Raw genomic sequence first — 17,500 nt, 5'->3', positions numbered from 1 at the left:
TTGGCCGACCGACAATCTAGCCGAAGGAGATTTTGCCGACGCGCCACTCCCCCCCGGTCGTGTGTGTGTACTGTTTTTCAACCTCGGCCCGCGGGCGATATACGGCCCGTTACTGATAACAACATTCATTTAGAATAACAAGTTACAGATAATAACATTCATTTAGAATAACAAGGTCATTTATTCATGGCCAAACAAAGTAGTTATAACAGTAGATACTGTAATTTACACCAGCATAGAAAACATTGAGATTAATCTTTGAATTAAGGTTTCCAAAGGTGCTGCTGCTTAAAAAAAATATTCCTGAATACTCTTCCCCTGACAAGAGTATTCGGGAATATTTTGTATATTTATAATATATAATGTGCTAAAATCATGCGGGAAATGGCATTTAATGATTAAATGCAGATACTGGCGCTCTTAACCTTAAACCCAGCCCAGGTTAGTGATTTCCCCGGTAAAAGACAGCCATGGACGTCAATGGCGAAAAAACCCAAAATGCACTAAAAAGACTTTAAATCCTGCCTAAACAGCATTAAATGAATAAATACGAATACCGCAGCATAAATAAAAGTACTGGCGATATTTAGAAACTATAACCGAGCCCAGGGTGCTTGATTTTCCAGTAAAAAGTGCACTTTTAACCCGGTGCCGGACCCAATTGCAGTAAAATTATTTGTCCATCAAGTGGAAGTGCTCTGCCGTTTAAAATAAGAACAAAATTCTAAATAATTTCCCATTATTTAAGGAAATATATATTCAAAATGAGTTGCTGAGAACCTTAATTCAAAGATTAATCTCAATGTTTTCTATGCCGGTGTAAATTACAGTATCTACAGCTATAACTACTTTTTTTGTCTTCCGTCACTATAGTATTTACTGTTATGACTACTTTGTTTGGCCGTGAATCAATGCCCGTGTTAATCTAAAGGAATGTTGTTATCTGCAACTTGTTATTCCAAAAGAATGTTGTTATCTGTAATTTGTTATTCTAAATGAATGTTGTTGTCTGCAACTTGTTATTCTAAATGAATATTGTTATTTGTAACTTTTTACTCTAAATCAGGGGTCTCAAACTCAATTTACCTGAGGGCCGCAAGAGGCAGAGTCTGGGTGAGACTGGGCCACATCAGGATTTCCACAAGAAAAGCTCTGATAAAACATTCCAACGTTATCAAATATCTTAATTTTTTTAACAAAAAATAATGAATTAAATAAATTAACTTAGATGAAAAAAATCAATAAGTAATAAAAAAAATAAAATAATAATGAGAATACAGTAGATATACAGTGGCTGCCTAAGTAGAAAAAAATAATTATTTTTATTTCGTTTCAAATGTCTGTATTAACAGCTCTTTAAATTTTAACTTTCTGAACTTTACTTCTTGCTGCTAGAGACCTGGCCACGCTTCTTCTCACATAGCTGAGTCCCATTTGGCTTGAGGGAGGAAGCAGTGGAGAACCTCAATAGAGCTTGAAGATGCTCATCAGTATGTCTGGACCTATACTTGGACTTATTGAATTTCAAGGTGGAGAAGAGTTTTTCACTCAAGTATGTGCTCCCAAAAAGGCACATGGTCCGCTTGAACATTTGGGAAAGTTCAGGGAAACTGGGGGTCAACTCTCAAAAATTGCCCAAGGTTGTCTGCTTCGCCACTCATTTCCCTGAACTTGGCTTTGAGTGCAGAGTTGCACTGCAAGTCAATGAGCTCCATTTGAAGCTCAGGAGGGGTATCTTGCAAATCAAAGGAGAAGGGGTCCGCAAAAATTTGAAATGTGGCTTTGTGTGTCTTGAAGTCTGCAAAGCTGTGATCAAATTCCTCCTGCAGCTTCGAAATGGCCTCCACATATTTCTCACCACTGAATGGTGTGCCTGCATCCATAAGAGCCTTGCATGCTGGGAAATGGAAAAGGTTTGTCTGAGAGAGCTGGGGTTTCCATAACCCAAGTTTAGTGCAGAATGCTCTCACGTTGTCATAGGCAGCACTGACAAGTTGCCCCTGGCCTTGTAGCTTCTTGTTCAGTACATTAAGCTCATGTGTGATATCAACAAGAAAAGCTAAGTCCATGAGCCATTTGGGACCACTTAGCACAGGAACAGCAACCCCGTCTATCTCCATGAAGTCTTTTACTTCTGCTCTCAACTAAAAAAATATCTTCAACACATTTCCCCTGCTGAGCCAATGTGCCTCAGTGAAGTAGAGCACTTCCCTATATTCAGACTCCATTTCCTCCAAAAAAGCACGAAACCTTCTATGCTTTAAGCCCCTGGATCTGATTTGGTTGATGCATTTCACAACGACTGACATCACATTGTCAAACTTCAGGCATCTGCTGCAAAGGGCCTGCTGATGGATAATGCAGTGCAGAGCTACGGCCTCTTCCACACCCTCCTCTTCCAGTTTTTTTTGAACCAGTACTACCAGTCCATTCTTCCTCCCAATCATTGATGGGGCTCCATCAGTTGTTATTCCAACAAAGCTCTTCCATGGCAAACCGGCATTCTGAATGGCATCACACAGCTTGTGAAATAATTCCTTAGCGGTGGTCTGGCCATGCATTGGAATTATTGTGAGCAACTCCTCCAACACTTCAAAATTGTCATCAACACCACGGACATATATTGCAAGCTGGGCAGTGTCTGTGATGTCTGTGGTCTCATCACGAGCCCCCGAATATTCACTGAAACTTTGCGCTTTCTCACAAAGTTGATCATAAATGTCACTTGACAGGTCAGAAATGCATTCTACCACGGTGTTGGCAGAAAGGCTGATGTTGTTGAACTGACTTTTCTTTTCTGGACAGACAATATGTGCAGCCTGTAATATGCACTTTTGATAAATTCACATTCTGTGAATGGCTTTCCTGCCTTGGCAATCAGCTCACAAACGGCGTAGCTAGTTCCGACTGCTGCATTGCTTTCTTTTGTAGCCTTCTTGAAAAAACCCTGTTGCCTCAGAAGACTTGTTTTAAGACTGTCAACCTGGTTGGCTCTCTCATCTCCCTGGTATTTCTCGTACTCCTCAGCATGTCTCGTAGCATAATGACGTTTCAAATTGTATTCCTTGTGGACTGCAACTTTTTCAGTGCAAATGAGACACGTCGGGGTGCCTCTGTGCTCAACAAAGAAATATTGTACTCCCCACTTTTCTTGAAACTGTCTGTGCTCATCACTGACCTTTCTCTTCACGACAGGCTTTAAAACAGACATCTCTGGGGCTGTAATATGGTTGTACACTGGGAATGAGTCTCGGATTGAATTTTTAACTTTCAGTCGCGCGGTTCTGTGGTGCGTTCGCACTTTCGATTTGACCGTTTGACTTTGAATCGCGCGGGTCTGTGGCGCATGCGCACTTTTGCTCTCCGATCGTATTGGATTAAGGCAGCTAGCCGAGCGGAGTGATCGGCTTCACGGCTTCTCCTCTGCCCAGCTGAGTGGAGGAATGAATGAGTGAGTGAGCGAGGCACTGGACAGCCCGGCCAATTTCCCGCCCTACAGAGCCGTACACTTCACCGTGATTGGTTCATCCAGCTCCGAACACCGTGTCATTCATATCAATCTTGCGGGCCGCACGGGCATTAATCTTGCATATTAAGACGCGGGCCGCAAATTATCATCCCGCGGGCCGCAGGTGCCCGTGGGCCGCGGGTTTGAGACCCCTGCTCTAAATGAATGTTTTTGTCTGTAACGTGTTATTCTAAATGAATGTTGTTATCTGTAACTTGTTATTCTAAATGAATGTTGTTATCTGTAACTTGTTATTCTAAAGGAATGTTGTTATCTGTAACTTCTTATTCTAAATTTATGTTGTTATCTGTAACTTGTTAACATGGAGTTTCGACATCCCGGTGAACCACACTGTGGAAATTGTCTGTTAGCCTCCTTTCATTGCTTTTCCCCTGGTTGAACTCCTCCCATATGTGTGTTTTCTTATTGAAGCATTTAACAAATCACTATTCAGCCATTATTTGTTGCCATGGTCACAAATCTGCCTCAAGGCCTTTACAATCAGTTCTGCAGGCTTTGCTGCAATAAACAAGCGTCAATAAGACTGCTGCTTTAATCAATCAAAATTCGATTTGGTGACACCAAGGCCTTCTCGCAGGTGTAGGGATAGGTCATTGCCTTGTCGCAGGTGTAGGGATACGTCATCGCTTTCACCAACTATAATTGGCTAGTGATAGAGTGGACTAGTCAGAGCTAGTAAGCTGTATCTGTAGCGAGCTGCTCAAGCAAATATATTGTTGTGTTGATTTTATAGCGGTTTTGTCAACCCGCAATGACTGAAGGAGGAGAAGAAACTGATTTGTTTGCAGATTTACTGTCAAAGCCATTTTCAAGACAGACTTTTCAAGAAAAAAAAACTGGACATCATTAAGAAAGGTCGGACCTCCAAAGCAAGCAAGCCTGTCACAACCGGGAACAAACATTTTCAGCACTAAATCGAATAAAACCGTATGCCAAAAATACTGCAGGACAGGCTCGACTTTCAGCATTAGCTTCGATGGCAATAGAAAACGAGGAAAGTAAGGAGGATTGATATTGTATACAGTTAAAAACTATTTTTGGTGAGTAAAATATGGCTATATTCCTTAATGATATTGTAATTGTATGAGGTTATTATTGATTGTTTTTTGTGTCGTTGCTGTAGATGCAATAGAGGTTAAATAGCCATAAAATAGTTTTGTGCTGAAGGCGCCAAAAGGAAATGCACGGACCGCCACTGATGACCAGTATAAATATTCAAAAGGCCCACATAATAACAAGGTAGAAAATGTTTGTAGGAAAGTTGAGTCTTTTTCTAGCAGAGGGGCCAATTAACAGCTGTTGACCACTGTGTTACAATCCCGTCGCGTAGTGCGACGCGATCAGGGGGAAGGTCAACCCAGGTGTGGAGTCGCCGAAGCAAATGGAAAAGGGGAGGCAGATATGTTGCTCTTGTTGCTTGGTTTAATAAACGGGAAAAACATAACATAAACAGCTTGGCTTGATCACTTACTACTACAGAAAAGGAACATGCAGCGTGGCGTGGCATCAGCGAACGGCATGACAAACATGGAAACACAGGGAATGAAACCAGACGATCCGACAAACATTCAACAAAAACCATAATGCTTAAATAGCCCCAAAAAACCTAATCACCTAATTAGCCACGGCTGATAACAATCATGACATCATGCGAGGAGGGGCAATCAAGCCACTCCTGACACACTGGCACGCACCACAGGTCACAAGGACTACTGGATGTGTTACTAGGCTAATGGACAGGCGCGCCAGGGGAAATACAACCACCTGTTGGACAGATGAAATGTTGACCAATCGGAAGAAGAAGACTCTCTTTCAGACAGCGAGGTCGGCCGATTATCTTGGAGCAACTGGAACAGCGAGGTCTGCCGAGTAACTTCAGGCACTTGGAAAAGCGTGGTCGACCGAGTAACTTCTGGCACTAGGAAAGGCGTGGTCGTGGTCGGGTGAGGAGCTTGGACGGACGAGGTCGGGCGCGTAACTTGGACAGTGGTTAGTGTGTCCAGGCGTGGCGCTCGGCGCCTCCTCTGGGAGGATTGCATAGCACCCCCGCCATCACGTGGTGGCCCATAATAGGTGGTCAGCCCACTCTGTAATTGCTGGTCGGGGTATTTGGAGTAGGAATTGTTGGGGGAAATATAGGGGTAATCCTCCTCCAGTGGAAGGTCTCGGGGTCTGAAGTGGTCGAAGAATTCACTATCGGATTCCGAAACACCAGCGAAAAAATCAATTTCCTCAACGACGTCCTCCTCACCAGAATCTTCAGGCTCCCTCCATGTTGAACCAATTCCACTGGTCATAGACATAAGATAACTTGGGCAATTTCTGGTGGTTGTACGCACCTGGGCATCATGATTAAACTGTTTGGGCTTCCCAGTGCGACGTGCATAGCAGTAACACTTAAACACTTAAAAAATTGCCCGTGAGTCATTCAGTCAGATGAAGGCAAGGCATAAACATTTTCATTGGGATGATAAACATAAATCAACAGTAACATATTGTAAAAGACAGAGTTCAGCGATAAAAAAAGGTTCTTTTTGTTGTTTTTGCGGTAAGATTGACATTGAAATCTCAAATGTTAGCTTCACTTTAAGGTGAAATTCTTTTTTTTTTTGCTTGATCTTGTGTGTTTTGTAAAATATATATACAATAATACATTATTATATAATTGCTCTGTACAGTCCACAAAGAGTGACTTGGATGCGCTCATTTGGATGCGTAGGAGTAAGCTGTGGATCTAACTTTCCTACCAGCTGAGACTCATCTCCAGCAATGATGTGCCTGAGTGCCCCACACCGCGGTGTGTTCATTACAAAACTCCTAAACGATTCTGAGGGGTTTCTTATACACTCCAAGGACTACTGGATGTGTTACTAGGCTAATGGACAGGCGCGCCAGGGGAAATACAACCACCTGTTGGACAGATGAAATGTTGACCAATCGAAAGAAGAAGACTCTCTTTCTTTGTCCACTATCTGTATAAATTACCGTACAGATCAGATAGTCTTCTGCGACATCTTCTGCTTACGGTCTGATAGGTGAAGCTGTATTTCGCTCCTCACATTTTTTGACTGACTCCCCATGGTGGTTGGAGTAGAACGAAAAAGAACACAGGGAACTTTGAGGCAAAATGGGTTAACGTGTTATAAAATACAGATTCCTAAATATGATATTTTTAAATGGATAAACTATCTGTACATTAAAATTTTACAGTCACAGAACAAGTTTGAATTGAATACGGAAAAAACGTGTTTTATCAGAAAGAAAATGTTATTTCAAAGCAATACAGTCCTGACTTGAGATACAAGCCTAATGCATTCTGTGACAGAGCTTGTATGTCAATTTACTCGCATCTCAAATCAATGTTTCCCATAGAAATGAAATTAATACAAATTAATTTGTTCCCACCCTCTGATAAAAAAACACCCAAAAACAGGAGAAACTTTTTATTGGTTATATTTCAGCATCTACTAACAGAGTAACAAACAACTGGTGGTTCTTGTAGTATATTGATACTATAACGGTAAATTACATCAGGTTATACAAGTGGGCTTAACCACTGCCACCTGATGGCCATACTGAGTGACCCGGATGTTGATGTGTTAAAAGGCTGTCTGTGAGTGTCAATGAAAAGCCTACGGTACGCATCCAAGTTGGCTCCGTCGTCTAAACTTCAAAGTTATCACAGTGGCGATGAGAATGGGGTTCTTTTAAAATGGTAGGGACCCGGATGTTGATGTGTTAAAAAAAAATACCACTCTAAGCGGCGCGCGTGCACAATTGCGCACTACTCTCGTCTTCTCTGCACAGCAGCAATCATATGGCGCGCAGTAAATAAAATCCAAATTATTATTATTTTTTTACCCCTTTCCCCATGATGGCGCCATTTACGCGGCAGCCAGTGGCAGTTGCTCTGTCCAATCTTATGTTTTTTTGTGTTTTACAGCATGTTTTATGAAGAATTAGAGGGAACATTGACATGCACCTGCTTAGGGCAGGTGTGATACTGGTATGGCCATAACGAGCAATGATGATTTCGCTCACACTGGTACTCAGTGCGCTCATGGAGGTTGTCTTTCTGTCCAGACCAACAAAAAATTAGAGGGAACATTGCTTGTGATGATTTTTTAAAAGATTTTCCCCCAAGCTACTCCATGAATATGGAGGTGAAAAATGGGTAACAGGAGAACGGATGTTTGGTGAGAAATTGTAAAATTCAAAAATTTCAAGGACCTTTTCAGGGTGCGGCTGAGACTAGCAAGTGGCTTATACGCGTGTAAATATGGGAGATTCCTGTACACACAGACACACTAAATTTAAGCCTTCTTGTGCAATAACCAAGGCAAACAGGTTCATGCTTTCCACTGCGGCTTTCGAGGCGAACTTCCATCTTCTCCAGCCGTATTGGTGAGTCTGCTCAGTGATGCGTACATTACTAATGTTTTTCGATTATTTTGTGCTTAATATCGATTGTCATCGTATGACTTTTCTTCGCTCTATCCTGCATTGCAACGGCTAGCTTTGGAACTATTGTGCTTCCCTTAATTCTGCACTGACAACCGCAAAAAAAACACTGAAAAAAATGCAACGCTCCGCTGAGTGCTCGTAGAGATCTTTGCATGAGGAAGATGCGGTGAGAAAGAAAGAAATCACAATCTTGTGGCCGACTCGAATGCTGGTATCTCAAAATTTGTCTTGCATCTCAAGGTAATTATTAGCTCGGAAGGAATTACTGTACAGTAATACCTTGACATATGAGTGCCCTGACACATCAGGAAATTGAGATATGAGTGAAATTCCAAGCAAATATTTGCCTTGAGGTACATATGAGACAACTAGGTGGTCAATAGGCTGCTTATGGGAACAGCGTGCCACTGCGACAACTCAAAGCAGTGGCGGGCTGTCAGGGCCTTCTCTGCTGGCCTAAGAAATATCTGAATAATATATTATATTTTATCCGTCAATACTTAAATAATACCCAAATAATTCCAAATTGTCTGTTAGCTTTCTTTCATTGCTTTCCCCCTGGTTGCACTGCTTCCAGATGTGTGTTTGCATATTGAAGCATTTAACCAATCACATTTAGGCCATTATTTGTTGCCAGGGTCAGAAATCTGCCTCAAGGTCTTCACGATCAGTTCTGCGAGCTCTGCTGCATTAAAGAAGCGACGATTAGACTGTTGCTTTAACCAATCAGATTTCGAGTTGGAAACACCACAATGCCTTGTCGCAAGCGTAGGGATACGTCATTGCCTTCTCGCTGGCGTCGGGATACGTCATCGCTTTCACCGTGATAGAGTAGGTGGGCCAAAGCTACCAAACTGTATCTGGAACAAGCAGCCCAAGCAAATATATTGTTGTGTTGGTTTAAAGCCATTTTCAAGATGGACTTTTCAAAAGAAAAAAAGCTGGACATCATTAAGTAAGGTCGGACACCTCCAAAGCAAGCAAATCTCTCACAACCGGCAACGAACATTTTCAGCACTAAATCGAAGAAAAACGTATGCCAGAAATACAACAGGACATGCCGCTTTCAGCATTAGATTTGATGGCGATAGAAAAGAAGGAAGAAAGAAAGGAGGATGGATATTGTTCATATTTCACAGATATTGTGTACAGTTAAAATTGATTTTTGGTGAGTAAAATAAGGCTATATTCCTAAATAATATTTTAATTGTATGAGGTTATCATTTTTTGTGTCGCAGCTGTAGATGCAGTAGAGGTTTTATAGCCATAAAATAGTTTTTGAGATTTGGATTGAAGGCCTCGCTAGAAAATGCATGGACCGCTGTTGGTATATTTATGCATCCGTACTCTCGTTGTGTGCCTGCACTTTGATCCAACTGCGAGTGAATTCATGACAACATATTACATAACATAAGTCGTTTAACTCCCCCAAACAAATCATCACCAAAATGTTTATGAAAGCCAAATTTAACACACAATAAATTTTTAAACATTTATTGAAAGTCACAATCAAATAAAATTGATGTATAATGAGGAGTTAAGAACAAACAAGAACGAAAATACACAATGAAGTTCGAGCAGTTTTGGTGAAAGTAAATGATTTGGATTATTTCAGATATGTTACTATTGCATTTTGCTCTTCCTGGAATTCACTGAGGAAAAATGCTTTCCAACTGGATTGTCTTTTGTGCATCCTGCAAAAAATAAAAAAAGGAATTGGTAATAATACCATTTGTAGCAATTTTTTTCAATTATGAACATTAGTAGAAATGCATATATATATAATATATATATATATATATATATATATATATATATATATATATATATATATATATATATATATATATATATACATATACATATAAACATATTTAATAACACAATTGTACATGCTCGCATACGGTAGGTCTTAACACAGCCATTTATTTGTTAAAATACAGTGGTACCTCGAGATACGGGCTTAATTCGTTCCGGGACTGAGCTCATATGTCGAGATTCTCGTAACTCGAACAAACGTTTCCCATTTAAGTGTACTATGAACAAATTCATTCGTTCCAACCCTCTGAGAAAAAAAGCACCAAAAACAGGATATTGGATTGGAAAAAAAAGTTGTATTTCTTCTAATTGGCCATATATTAACAAAGTAACTAGTGGTTTAATATTACTCAAATGTGTTTAATAGTACTATAATTAGACAGATTTCAAAGGGGGGAGAAAGAGAGACGGACAGAGAGAGGGGTTGCATGGCAACATGCTCGTTTCATAACATAAACAAGTTTAAATGAACTTGGAGCCACAACGCAGACAAACACCACCGGTTGCATATATAATGTACTGACGTATAAAATGTAGCTTTTGCAGTGTGAGCTTACATTGAGCATGTTGTTTTCTTCCAGGAAATATTTGTACTTTAATGGGGGGCGAGGTATTGTAGGATATAGAACCTGTTTAAACCTAAAAAGGGAAACAGTGCATTTTATAGTTATAGAGTTTATATTTTTCTTCTCAAAACAGTACAAAAAATATCTTCACAAGTCTTTATTAAGCTGTTTCTTTCGAAATTAGAAATGGATCTTTTTGTTCCTTTTTTCTTTTCTATTGTAGCATTCATCTTCACCTTGAAATGTGTCCTTTAAATCCATTTCTGCATTTTGCTTAGTATATGATTGAAGTGCTTTTTATACATAAGAGCAGATTGATGTTTTCATTGTATAAACTGATCAATTTAAAACTCTTATGTATTCACTTGGATTGTTGTTTGCAAAATATTAGTTTTATTAATGTTCCAGATAAAAAAAAAGCTTAACATCCTTACTTTTATGATTTTTCATTGGTTATCCAAAAACCTAAATGCATTTAAATCCTCATTTTGCAACCACACCAATCACTAACCTAATTTAATTTCTCTTTTTGTTTTCACCTTACACATCCTTTAAACTCCTCCCTATGTTAACTATTATTGTATTTAAAAATAAAAGTTGTGACAGTCAAAATGAAGAAAAGAAAGAGGGTGAAAATGTAGAATGACTTAACAGTCACATTTCAAACTAAGGGATAGTACCTCTGAGTGCAGAACAGCACCAACAGAATAAGGAAGATCAAGGGTATTCCAAGTGCAATTGGGAGAATCGTCATAATGTTGAGTGTGTCAAATGAGTGTTCTATTTCTGTGAAAGAAATGTACACAATTAAATCTGTGATTTTAGTGCACATTACTTGCACTAAATATGGGTTAATATGTGTCCATTACGTTCACTAAGATTTATTGCTGTGTATTTCAGCAGTTTGATCATGTATGTGTGTGTGTATGTATATATATATATATATATATATATATATATATATATATATATATATATATATATATATATATATATATATATATATATATATATATATATATATATATATATATATATATATATATATATATATATATATATATATATATATATATATATATATATATATATATATATATATATATATATACATACATACACACAGGGGAAAAATAAGTATTTAGTCAACCACAAATTGTGCAAGTTCTCCTATTTGAAAAGATTAGAGAGGCCTGTAATTGTCAACCTGGGTAAACTTCAACCATAAGAGAGAATGTGGAAAAAAAGAAAAGAAAATCACATTGTTTAATTTTTAAAGAATTTATTTCCAAATTGGCGTGGAAAGTATTTGGTCACCGACAAACCAGCAAGATTTCTGGCTGTCAAAAAGGTCTAACTTCTAACGAGGTCTCCCCTCGTTACTTGTATTAATAGCATCTGTTTTAACTCATTATCGATATAAAAGACACCCGTCCAAAACCAAAGAGCTGTCGACGGACCCCAGCGACAGGCTGGGAAGATTGAATCTGCAAAAGGTAAAACGTATGGTGCTCCAGAAGAGGACAGGGAGAATGGGTTATGGTCAGATGAAACCAAAATTTAACTTTTTGGTAGAAACACAAGTTCTCGTGTTTGGAGAAGAAAGTATACTGAATTGCATCCAAAGAAACACCGAACCCACTGTGAATGTATAAATATGGATAGAAAATGCCTTTCCTATTTCTGCATCCTCATCCTCTTGCTACCGTGACAACAAAATTTTACGAATACGGGATGAATAAAGTTAATGAATCCAATCCAAACATGGTGGTGGAAAATCATGCTTTGGGGCTGTTTTTCTGCAAAGTGACCAGGATGACTGACCGGTGTAGAGAAATAATGAATAGGGCCATGTATCGAGAGATTTTGACTTAAAATCTCCTTTCATCAGCAAGGAGATTGAAGATGGGACGTAGCTGGGTCTTTCAGCATGACAATGATCCCAAACACACAGCCAGGGCAACAAGAGAGTGGCTTTGTAAGTAGCATTTCAAGGTCCTGGAGTGGCCTAGCCAGTCTACAGATCTCAACCCCATAGAAAATCTGAGGAGGGAGTTGAAAGTCCATGTTGCCCAACAAAAGAACCGAAGACATAACTGTACCAGAGATCTGAATGGACTAATGGGCCAACATACCAGCAAACGTGTGTTAAAAGCTTGTGAATAGTTACAGAAAGCATATGTTCTCCGTTATTCCCAACAATGGGTACATTACAAAGTATTGAGATGAACCTTTGGTATTGACCAAATATTTATTTTCCACCATGATTTGCAAATAACTTATTTAAAAATAAAACAATGTGATTTTTTTTTGTTTTCTATTTCTACATTCTGTCTCTCATGGTTAAGGTTTGCCCATGTTGAAAATTACAGCCCTCTGATGTATGATATAAAATATTGGTTATCGGCCTCCTCTAATAATCGGTATCATTCGAAGACAATGTAATAGGCCATAGGTGCAGGATAATAGCAGTTCAGGCACATGAAAATAAATTATCATTGTTTAAAAAAATTGAGAAGAATTGACTTAAAGTAAGTTTTAGAGTAGAATGGCATCACTTACTGATAGTATTACTCCAGTCACTCCATGATTGTGATCCTAAACAAGAAGACAGCTTCCTGGCTCTGATCCTTGCTCTATAGGTGGATAGAGGATCTGTATTTGGGAGTGTGTAAGACACCTGCTTGGTGTTGATTAAATTTTTTTCCTGTTCACATATAAATCACATTTGTTTATATAATAGTTTTGTTTATTCACGTAACATTTGTCTATGTACACAATATAGTTCACCTGGAGTTCCACATCCAACTCATATTCAAAGCATCGGGAGTTGTAATTTGCACGACCTTGAGGCGCATCCCATTTTAACACTATCCCTTCATCTTGGACTGATGCAGAGATATTTCCAGGTGCAGGCAAAACCTCTGTCAAATCACAGTAAATGGGAATCTGATTGGTGTTAGAACTACTCAGTATTAAGCTAATTGAATGCACATATTAGTTAATCAAAGATATAAATGGCATGTCTTGGTATGGGGCTATATGACAATTATCTTAATAAATCGCACAAATAATAATGAATCTTGTATATATATATATATATATATATATATATATATATATATATATATATATATATATATATATATATATATATATATATATATATATATATATATATATATATATATATATATATATATATATATATATATATATATATATATATATATATATATATATATATATATATATATATATATATATATATATATATATATATATATATATATATATATATATATATATATATATATATATATATATATATATATATATATATATATATATATATATATATATATATATTGTGAGTAGTATAAGAATTTGGCACAAAAAAAACAATGTCTTATAATTTGTGTATGGTTAAAAAAAGTCACTTTTCTATGAATCCCAATCATACATTCACAACGTTATTTTGTTTATTACCCATCATTTCAGCGTCAAATACATAGCTGTACACAACCCATTTGTGGTGCCAGGATACATTGAATTTGACGATAACATAGAGCTTCTTATATTCCCTCGGAGCGATGGAAATTGATCCATAATGTTCCTTAGATGATAGACTAAAGGAGTGAACAGTGCTGTGATTATCACAAATGCTGGAAGGATAGAAACAACAGATGCAAAATTTTGTCAATACTTTAGAAATGTTCATTCCAACAACGAGGAGGATGCAGGCAATAGAGAGAATACCTGATATAGACATAGAGCTGAGCATCTTGATGCAAGGTAAGGAAGGTCCATGAGCAATTGAGTAGATTTGTTGGGTAAAGATAGCAGTTAAAGTTTTCCTTATCTTGAATTTCAACAATGACATGTGCTGGTTCTGGAGAATGCAACACGCAGAGCTAAAAATAAATAAATACAAATAAATATGAATAAATATAAACACATAAATAAATAGATAGAGAGATAGAGAGATAGAGAGATAGGGAGATAGAGAGATAGAGAGATAGAGAGATAGAGAGATAGAGAGATAGAGAGATAGAGAGATAGAGAGATAGAGAGATAGAGAGAGTGAGAGAGTGAGAGAGTGAGAGAGTGAGAGAGTGAGAGAGTGAGAGAGTGAGAGAGTGAGAGAGTGAGAGAGTGAGAGAGTGAGAGAGTGAGAGAGTGAGAGAGTGAGAGAGTGAGAGAGTGAGAGAGTGAGAGAGTGAGAGTGAGAGAGAGAGAGAGAGAGAGAGAGAGAGAGAGAGAGAGTGAGAGAGTGAGAGAGTGAGAGAGTGAGAGAGTGAGAGAGTGAGGGAGTGAGGGAGTGAGAGAGTGAGTGAGAGAGAGAGCGAGAGAGAGAGAGAGAGAGTGAGAGAGAAAGAAAGAGAGAGAGAGAGAGAGAGAGAGAGAGAGAGAGAGAGAGAATATAAATCAAATGTGAGAGAAATAAATAAATCAAATTTGAGAGAAATTGTGTTTGATTATGACAATAAAACATATTACTTACATTATTAATTGTCTTTACATCCTGACAGACCTCTACATCAGTGGCCTCTGCTGAAATTTAAAGTGTGTTAGGTTTAAGATGGAGTATAAATGAGATTTATCTTATGAATTAAAACTTAGTTTGGAACTGCATTGCATTATACTAAAACCGAATTGAATGAATTCAAGCAAAATGTGGAAACCAATATACACAAAACACATTATCAATCAGAAAGCACCATTATCTTTTTTGCAAATTTAGAACATTATTTTGTTTTCCTTTAATCTGTGCGGTGGATTCCTATCTTTATTGTTTTTACCCAAACCTATAATAATGTACTGCCTTCCCAGAACCCTGATGTAATTAACAGACACTCCCATCTAAACAGTGAGTCCAATTATTTTCACTTTTACTTTCCAATGTCAATATGAGACAACAGCAAGAGTTTTAGAAATATATGACTACACATAATTAAGAAGATGAACATTAATATAACATGAAAATACCCCTTTGCAATGCTCTCGTTTTACAAGATCGGAAAGAAGAACAAATCATGTGTCGATCGACCTTGTGATTTAGACGATTTTTAACTGTTATTGCTATACAGTGTGTACCAAATAAGAATACAGTGTTCCCTCGCTACTTCGCGGTTCAGCCACCGCGGATTCAGAGCTTCGCGTTTTTTGGGGGAAAAAATATATATGTACAAATATTACATTGAGACATTATTTTAATTAAATTAAAATTAAGCATTTTTGAAGGGGCACCCCTACTTTGCGGAAATTCACTTATCGCGGGTGGTCCCGGTCCCCAATAACCGCGATAACCGAGGGAACACTGTAACAGCAAAAGTCAAAAAGAATGTTTGTGTCTGCCAATTTAAAGAAAGTTGCAAACAAGCTGAATTGAATAGTTCTACTTGGGCAGCAAGATGACACGCAAGTAGGGCCAAAACAACAGTACTACATAAGGTAAATAATTTGGATTAATCATACTCCAAATATAACCAGCTAGAAAAAAGTTGAACTGAAGACACGTGTTTTGATATGAACGCAACATGTTTCTAGTTTTTTGGCAAGGAAAGAAAAATACCCTACATTTTAAAATGGCTAAATTAAAATAACCATCACTCGTACAATTATCATGCATGTGTTAACTTTTCACTTGGCTTTTGAACTACATAGTATATACAGTTGTTGATTGCTATAGGGTGTATGTGTGCAAATGCTTGAGTGGGTTTGTTGAGATTAAATGTACCGCTTTGAATGGCCCAACAAATCAGCAGACTGCAACACAATGAAGAACTGGACCCAATTCACAGCCAACCTGCAATGCCATGCACACAAACACAAAGCAAGAAGAGAATGAGATTATGAGTACACACGCCAAGGTACACTCTAAAATAATTTATGGGCTTTTCAAGTATCCATTTTGTAAATGTACATACAAAGAAGCTGTTGGATTATAAACATCTCCATAAATTTCTCACAATTTAAAAGATGACATCTGCATCTAATCTTCCTTGTATTTTTTATTGTGAAGTTTGGTAAAGATATTATGTTACAGAAAAATCCCTAACTCTAACCCACCCAATCACTCACTCACTCACTCACTCACATCACTCACTCACTCACTCACTCACTCACTCACTCACTCACTCACTCACTCACTCACTCACTCACTTCACTCACTCACTCACTCACTCACTCACTCACTCACTCACTCACTCACTCACTCACTCACTCACTCACTCACTCACTCACTCACTCACTCACTCACTCACTCACTCACTCACTCACTCACTCACTCACTCACTCACTCACTCACTCACTCACTCACTCACTCACTCACTCACTCACTCACTCACTCTCACTCACTCACTCACTCACTCACTCACTCACTCACTCACTCACTCACTCACTCACTCACTCACTCACTCACTCACTCACTCACTCACTCACTCACTCTCACTCACTCCCACTCACGCACGCACTCACTCACTCACTCACTAATGTACTAACTCACTCACTCCTTCACTTACTCTTTCACTGCCTCACTCACTCAATCACTCCTTCACTTGCTCACACCTCTCACTCACTCCTTCACTTGCTCACACCTCTCACTCACTCCTTCACTTGCTCACACCTCTCACTCACTCCTTCACTTGCTCACACCTCTCACTCACTCCTTCACTCACTACTTCATTGCCACCACACAACTTATAGCAGTGGTCTCAAACCGGTCCTTAAAGGGCCGCACTGGGTGCAGGTTTTCATTCCAACTCAACAAGGATACCTTTTGCTAGTCCAATCAGTAAATTAGAGTCAGGTGCTACTTATTTTAAAGACACCTGATTGGTTAAAATGTCGGCTCTGGATCGGTTGGAACAAAAACCAGGACCCACTGCGGCCCTATGTGGAACCGGTTTGAGACCACTGACTTATAGGGTTAAGTTGGTTGTAAAGCATACTTAACCTCTGCTCGGCATATCAGTGCACACTTTGAAATTACAAAAAAAAACATTGATTTATATTGATAATGGCATACAAATTGTGTAAGCAAAATAATTGGCTAGATTGACAAAAAGTTCCATATCTCGTTATGAATCCCTCCGCCTACAAAACGAGTTCAACTGGACAA

The 17,500-nt window shown here is 38.4% G+C and overlaps 1 protein-coding gene and 1 long non-coding RNA gene across 2 annotated transcripts in view; both read right to left on the bottom strand.

The window, feature by feature from the left end:
• Nucleotides 1-9,473: 9,473 nt before the first annotated feature.
• On the bottom strand, nucleotides 9,474-10,450 carry LOC144202002 (uncharacterized). The gene is made up of 2 exons (XR_013327436.1): nucleotides 10,369-10,450; nucleotides 9,474-9,687 (listed from the first exon to the last, which is right to left on the bottom strand). It is a non-coding gene; the product is annotated as an uncharacterized LOC144202002 (long non-coding RNA).
• A 588-nt stretch (nucleotides 10,451-11,038) lies between these two features.
• LOC144201660 (granulocyte-macrophage colony-stimulating factor receptor subunit alpha-like) overlaps nucleotides 11,039-17,500 on the bottom strand; it is a 7,275-nt gene continuing 813 nt past the window's right edge. Inside the window, exons 2-6 of the mRNA XM_077724408.1 lie at nucleotides 14,137-14,269; nucleotides 13,867-14,042; nucleotides 13,168-13,301; nucleotides 12,940-13,084; nucleotides 11,039-11,163 (exon numbers count right to left, since the gene is read on the bottom strand). Of these exons, the coding sequence (XP_077580534.1) occupies nucleotides 11,039-11,163; nucleotides 12,940-13,084; nucleotides 13,168-13,301; nucleotides 13,867-14,042; nucleotides 14,137-14,269 (713 nt within the window). The remainder of the gene's footprint in view (nucleotides 11,164-12,939; nucleotides 13,085-13,167; nucleotides 13,302-13,866; nucleotides 14,043-14,136; nucleotides 14,270-17,500) is intronic.

Source organism: Stigmatopora nigra, chromosome 9 (genome assembly GCF_051989575.1).
Source record: "Stigmatopora nigra isolate UIUO_SnigA chromosome 9, RoL_Snig_1.1, whole genome shotgun sequence".
Taxonomy (NCBI): Eukaryota; Metazoa; Chordata; class Actinopteri; order Syngnathiformes; family Syngnathidae; genus Stigmatopora; species Stigmatopora nigra.
The sequence above is the reverse complement of the archived record's forward strand: the minus strand, read 5'-3'. Positions and strand labels throughout refer to the sequence as shown.